This window comes from Geospiza fortis, unplaced genomic scaffold (genome assembly GCF_000277835.1).
Source record: "Geospiza fortis unplaced genomic scaffold, GeoFor_1.0 scaffold381, whole genome shotgun sequence".
In the NCBI taxonomy this organism is placed as follows: Eukaryota; Metazoa; Chordata; class Aves; order Passeriformes; family Thraupidae; genus Geospiza; species Geospiza fortis.
In genome coordinates, this window is record NW_005054348.1 from 2,641,770 (window position 1) to 2,648,691 (window position 6,922).

The 6,922-nt window shown below is 44.4% G+C and overlaps 1 protein-coding gene across 1 annotated transcript in view; it reads right to left on the minus strand.

The window, feature by feature from the left end:
• The window catches only part of KCNK1 (potassium two pore domain channel subfamily K member 1), a 32,499-nt gene extending 30,117 nt beyond the window's left edge, over window positions 1-2,382 (minus strand). The window contains exons 1-2 of the mRNA XM_005423233.3: window positions 2,316-2,382; window positions 64-356 (exon numbers count right to left, since the gene is read on the minus strand). Coding sequence (XP_005423290.2) covers window positions 64-356; window positions 2,316-2,382 — 360 coding nt within the window. The remainder of the gene's footprint in view (window positions 1-63; window positions 357-2,315) is intronic.
• Window positions 2,383-6,922: the final 4,540 nt, after the last annotated feature.

Genomic DNA, 6,922 nt, shown 5'->3' on the forward strand with positions numbered 1-6,922 from the left:
CTGCCCGCCGAGCGGCCGAGGGCTGGCTTGGAGGGCGCGGAGCGGCGCTGATGTGGCGCTCACGTGGGCGCGCGGCGCAGGTACCGCGGCGGAGGGAGGGACGCAGGCAGGGAGGAAGGGCCTCCCCCCTTCTCCTCCTCCTCCTGCCGCCGATGCTGGTCCCGCCGCCTCGTGCTGGGACGCCGGCGCTTTCTCTCGCTGCTGTTCCCTGTCTCCGAGTAACGCGTGGAATCCCCCCCTGGCGCTCCGAGAAGCCGAGCCGAGAGCCTCCCCCCGCCCCGCGCTGCGGCGGAGGTTTATTCCCCTTTCCGCACAAAAGTCTCTGGAGATTTCCTTGCCCCGCTGCTCCCCGCCCCCTGCGGTGAGAAATCCCCAAAACAGCAATTCCTTCCACTATTTGTTGTTATTATTTATTTATTCATTCATTCACGCTTCAACGCAGCATAAGGTGACGCAGTGTGAAGCGGGAGGCTGACTTTCATTCAGTGCAGGATGAGTTCAAGGAGAAACCCAGATGTCAGGTGTTGAAGTCCTCCCTCAGGGCTGTAACTTCAAAATGGGGCCTGTTTGGGGGTGCGGTTTGAACCAGGTGACCTCCAGCAGCTCCCCAAACAAGCTAAAGGAGTCTTTGCTCTTGTGAGACGCTTTAATAGTGTGGAGTGCCTGGCTAGTGCTCAGAGCAGCATCCTTGGTGAATACAAATGTGCTGTGCAGCCAGCCCTCTGTGTAGCCCCAGCCAGAGATCTTCACAAGTTTCACTGTGAATGCTTCTTTCTTCATCCATCTCAAACTCCAACCAGCAACCACACAGTCAACTTGCCAGATGAGGCTCCCCACCATATGAAAAGGAGCAGTAAAAAGTACAGGTTCCCAAACTATCCCTTAGGGTGAATAAAGACAGCTTCTAGTAAAGCAGAGAGAAAGGGTTCCCCAATCACAAAGTTCTGCCATGGCCCTTCCACCTCTCAGCTAATGGCAATTTATACAGACACAAAGGAGCAACTTGCAAATTAGATATTTACCAGGGCTGAGCCAGGGAGTTTGGACAGAGTAAATAAAATCCAGCAACCTATCTTAAGCTGTGACATATCCCTCTAAGCTTTAAGGACTAGTGTGGGAAAAGAATAGAAAAATGAAAGGCAAAAAAAAATAATTCAGGCTTAAAACTTAAAATTATATGTCAACATTTCCTTTTATACAAGAGCTACATGAAGCTATGGGCTAAATCTGGCCTGACAGAACAGCTCATCCAGTTCCTGGTCTATTCCCCACTGCCAGCCACAGCTGGGTCATTCCAGGGCCTTGAACACATCCCCCACCCCCGTGTTTCATTAAAATGTAAGTGTGCTCTTGCATGCAAACAGCAGCTGCTTGAATGGTTGGTCAGTAGAGCACTGGGGGGATGTGGGTGGTACACAGGAGACAGGCTGAGCAGGCAGACTCACAGACTCTCCATGACGTGCTGGGAGAACACATGTGATATTCATGATAGCCAGTGGTCATGTCTTTGCTCTGAAACAGAATTTTCCCAACCTTCAAGCCAAATATTTGTTTAAAGGTTAGAAAGTGTTTGCCTAAGAACACACCTCTCTTCAGTTATAGGAAACTGTGGCTGGGTAAGCTGAACCAGCCTCCTTCAGTTTTCCATTTTTATGAATCAGTCACTCTCCATTTTTAGAAGCCTCTCACACTTGGAGGTTTGTTGGGCTGAAGAGAAAAGGAGGACTCTCTGCTGAACAGAGCCTGCAGTACCCTCCTAACTCAATTTTTATCTCCGGCGCTTTTTAGAGGCATGGGCTGAGGAGAACAATTGCAGAGCATCACAGCTGTTCACCAAAGCAAACATCTGGAAAGTCTGAGTTTTAGCCACCATTATTGATATTCATATTTTTACTCAAAGTGCCTAACATAATGAATAACTTAGTTATAGATTTCTTTGGGATAGGAAGGTGTCTTCATATTCAGTTTTCTGATTTTGAGTGATGATATTTACCTTGATAATATCACATGTGATGGCAGTTATGGCATTCCAGCTTCATTCCACAGCATGCTATATCCATTTACATGTTTTGCTAGTCAAAGATTAGGCTAGCCAGGGATTCAGTGTACTGAATTCTGTGTTATGTCCTGTTTAACAGGATGGCACAACATGCTTCAGCAGGGAGTCACTGAAATTGGGGAGCAGGATGTTACAGAACAGACTTTCCCCAGCAGACATTTCATTCTCTGGTGATCATCGCTCTTAATAAAACATGAATCCACATCATCACATTGCTTGTCCACCAGCCATGCTCTGTGGTGACTGGGCTCCTTACTGTTGGAGAAGTCCAGCTGCAAGCAGAGTGAAGAAACCCACTCTTGATAGGTACTGGTGCTCTCCATTGCACAAAACTTCCTCTGAGCTACAGAAAATGCAAATACAAGCTGCCTGTCTACAGGGGCAGAAAAGAAGGGAGACATTCTAATCCACCATAGAACTGAGACAGAAACCACAATTGTGTCCTGGGGTGCTAGAAAACCACAGAGAAAATTAGTAGTCTCCAGCTCTGCTGCCTAGGGAGGTAGGACAACTCCCCTATCACATCACTGGGCTAGCAGCTTCTGAGGCATAGTCCAGAGGCTGAGAAAACCCTCTCTGGTACATAAGTGTAAGGCCCTTTCAGAGCTGTATGAATCACTGACATTTTCTGTTGGGAGAAGTGAAATTGAAGTAAAGACGCTTTGTGTTAATGGCAGTCTGTTCTTCTCTGAGGTTTTTCGTTAACTAGAATAATCTTTAATTACAGAAATATTTCCAATGAAATGCTGAGGGGCTTGAGACATCAGAAGATAAGGAAATGGTGGCTAGAGGAAGAGGACAGCCTGGTGGCAGAGAGCGACCAGAAAGGGGGATTGTTGGACTCTAGTCTTTTGTCCAGTGACTGAAAATGACACTGGATAAAAATAGTAGCTTCAGTGAAAAGCAAGAATAGCTCACAGCAGTGCTCCAGCGCCCAGAGCCTGGTCTGTGCTGGGTGGCATAGGCCAAAGAGGAGATTTGACATGGAGACTCTGATGCTGTAATCACTGAGTTCTAGTCAGTGAGCAGGAAGGAGTCTGGGGAAAAGGAAACACCCATGTTTGGCACTGCTCCTTCTGTCAAGACTATAAAATATTTTCAGCACCAAAAAGAAAACTGAAAATTACTCATATGCACAGAAACTTCAAGTTGACTGAAAAGATTATTTCTTTTCCTTTTTTCCCCCCACAAGAGTAGTCTCTTAGTCAGATCACAAAACTTTTTCCATCAGTCTTGGAAGAAAAAGCCCTTCCTCTCATTATGTTGTAGAACCTTAAGTCCCAGAAGCTGAGTAAATAAAATTAGTTACCAGGCAATACTTATCCTGCCAAACCTGTTCTGCTCTGGCATAGGTACAGCAGGAACTCACAGTACAGGGAACAGAGGAGGTGGTGGTGAGGAACAGTGGGATGAACCAGGACAGTGTGGGAGGCAGTAGAAACTTAAGTGGGGAAAATGTGAGGCAGTATCAAAGCTGTGTTACCCTGACAGCTGAATATTGAATAGCAGTAGGGAACTGATTTGTCCTTCAGAACCTTTCTTCAAATCTGGATATAAATTCAGTGGTTATGGCAAGTTTGAAGTCTGATCAGTCCTAAATTATGTATACATGAAGAAAGATTGCTATAAATGTGAGATTCTCTGAATTCACTTCTATTAATGATTCTGCCCCTAGAATATTTTTAATGAAACTGATAAGAAGTAGAATCCTTCATGATTTGGTCTATCTGTTAAGTGAAGGCTGGAACATAATGCATTTCCTGTTATAGAAGAATTTTTTTCTGATCAATTGTTTCTAAATAGTCCATTTGCAAGCTTTTGCAGAAGTTAGTACAAGGTTGGCTAGTGGCTCTGATGGAATGTCATGGCCCTGTGGGCAGACAGGATGTGAATTTATAAGAATCACATCCTCTCAGGCACTAACACAAATGTAGTTAAGTTGAGAAGTAGTCAGATGGGTTACCATGTGTTCTGTTTCCAGTGGGTAAGGTGTTCTATTTTGGCTAAATGGAATCATATAGATTTGGGTCAAATAAATTAAAACTTAGAAAAGTTGAAACAACAGAGCCTGACTTTTCAGGGGAAAAAAGTAATCTGTGAAGAGGGGATTCATTCCCCTCTTAATTTGGCAGGAGGATGGAGATGGAATAAGAGAGTACAGATGTATTTAGGTTTTTAAAATTTAGCAGCAGCATACTGGTGACAGTAGATACATTGCTATGGAAGAAAAAGAGTCAGCAAATTCTGTGTCCATGGTCATGCCACTTCCAACAAAACCTGCCTGGCTAAATTCTACTTGAGAGGGAAGGGAGAAGGCTTGAGATTTAGTGGCTTCCTCAAAACCCATTTTATGCTGTTTACTTAATGGTGCAATGCTGTCCACAAAGGTTAAGACCACTGCTGTGTGACAGCAAAGGAATTAATGTGCCTAGTTTGGACCTATATTTAGGGGAAGGTTTGCATCATGAAGTAGTAGTGTTTAGAATCAAGGAAGTTTATACGCATGGTCAGGCACAATTTCTTTCTTGAGTGAGTCATCCTTGTTCAGTGTAAATATAATTGTCCTTAGAGTTGCAATAAGTATTCATATCACACCAATGATCTTGGTGTCCAGGTAGAATAACTGATAGATAACTGTTTTATCAAGATAAGCGCTTTATGTCATGGAAAAAGTAATGTCACGTATATTTGCCATCAGGTTTACCAATGACATTATCCAGGAAGCAGCTTGGTTTCTCTAACAGGTATAGGTCCAAGGGGGATGAGGGCTGCATAACTGTACATAAATATACACACCCATGTATATACATATATGGTCTTATATAATTATATATATAGCATGCTTCTTCAAACTCCTCACTCCTCACTCCTATTATATTCCAAGTTGTGCCATATCTTTGTAGAAAGGCAATTACCTGTTATTTGTTAGATTGTGTTAACACTAAAGAAATATACTAGCTCTGAGAATTCAGGATGTCAACATGACCTTATTAGTGAATTACCTTAAATAAAATTCAACGTTTTCAATAAAGTGACCTTGCCTTCCTAAGTTTGACAGTCACCCAGCAGAATTGGTCTTTTTAATCTCTTGTTCAAGATGTTGAAAAGACAAATGGTTGATATACTTAATACTTTGTACTGAAAAATAAGGGTTCAAGTCACAAAATACTTTATATCTCTTCCAGCTACTCTGTAGAATTTTTTGTCCTTCTTCCCCAGATTGGCGGTCTGCTCTTAAAGGTGGTCATGGTGAGAAATAAAAGAATGCAGTAGCTAAAGTGGGCTCACACAACTGTGGGTGTCCAAGCCTCCGTCCTGATCTTACCAGTTCTGAGACCAGTTTTGGTTTTGTTAGACATGTTGTGCCAGTTCTTGGGCACCCAGGAAATGATGGGGTCAGCAAAGCCCACCAGCTTTCTCTGGGCCAGTTTGAAAACGTATAGACTTTGAATGGATTACACACTAAATGGTCTGTCTGTAATTACTTTTTACAGTAGTTGGGCTCTATTTCCATGGTTTCTGATACTGGTTAACTAAAGCGCAGTCCCAGTCTTAGTTTAAGTGGTCCTGTTGGGCTATACTGTACATCCTTTTACCTCTTTTAATTCAGTTTGCATCGCTGTAGATTTTGCGTACTTGTTGTAAATCAATTTTATGCAACAGGCTGAGTTGAACTTGTGTTACAGTGGCAGACAAAAACTTGGACCCAGCAGTGGTGACATTCTCTCTTACCCATTCACAAAAAGGTCACATTAACTTGTCAAAACAGCTTTCAGCTTCAGCTCCATTTGACTCTGTGTTCCTGGGCCACAGCACGTGTACACAGCACAGCACTGCTCTCTGAGGCCTCCTTGCCCTGGGCTATGAGTTTGGATGGAACAATATGTGCATGCTTGGACTGGATGTACTGAGGCCAGTGTGCTGCAGCCTGGTCTGGACACTGACTGCTCTTTGGCTCTGCCTTGGGCAGCTGGGCTCCAGCGACTGGAGATGTTTCTGAGGCTGTTAGCCTTTGTAGCAGTGAATGTCTTCATGCCTGCAACGCAATGGTTCCAGCCGATAGGAGACCCAGTGGATAGTGCACATCATCTCCAGGCCAAGATTCTTCGCTAAAATAGGGAGGTCTGGTGCTGGATGTAGCTGCCTGCATGTGGATCATATAGGGCAGGTTCTTAGGATGAATTTCAGATGCTGCCTATTTGCTGCCCAAGAAGTAATCAGCCGTGGAAGAAGTAGGGTTGAAAATCTGGGAAAGGATCTCTTTCCTGCTGCATCCATAGGTGATAGCTAGGATCTACTGCAGCTTGGCTTTTCAGGGCTCTAGGCTCTTAGAGACCAATGCTAGTGAGAGGCCCATCTTTGCAGTGTCTGATATGTAAAATACATTCTAACTCAGGCATAACTGAAAGCAGCACTTGTGTCTGACCTTGTGTATTTCCTGTGCTGTTTGGATCCTACAGTTTAAAGGAGCTTAATGTTTAACTGTAGGGTGGCATAAGTTCCAATGCTTCCCTGAAAATGTCCCAGCAGCATGGAGGACCCAGGCAACCTCTTCCCTGGGCACAGGCTTTACAGCCAGCACATGGTGAAGGGGAGCACTGAAGCAGGTATCCTTCTCTCTTCTGTACCTTCTTCTCTCTTCTGCATCTTCTTCTGTCTTCTGCATCTTCTGTATCTTCAGGTATCCTTCTCCTTCTGCTGGGCAAATCCATGTGTTTCCATGGTTGGTCCTGACAGCTGAGAGACCCAATAGTTCTTCTCTGGAAGTGCAGCACAAACCAACACACTGTACCAGATGCCCTCAGCCGTGGCATTTATTCCTTGTAGCTGAAGGCCCACATTACCACAATGAAGTCAGCAGGA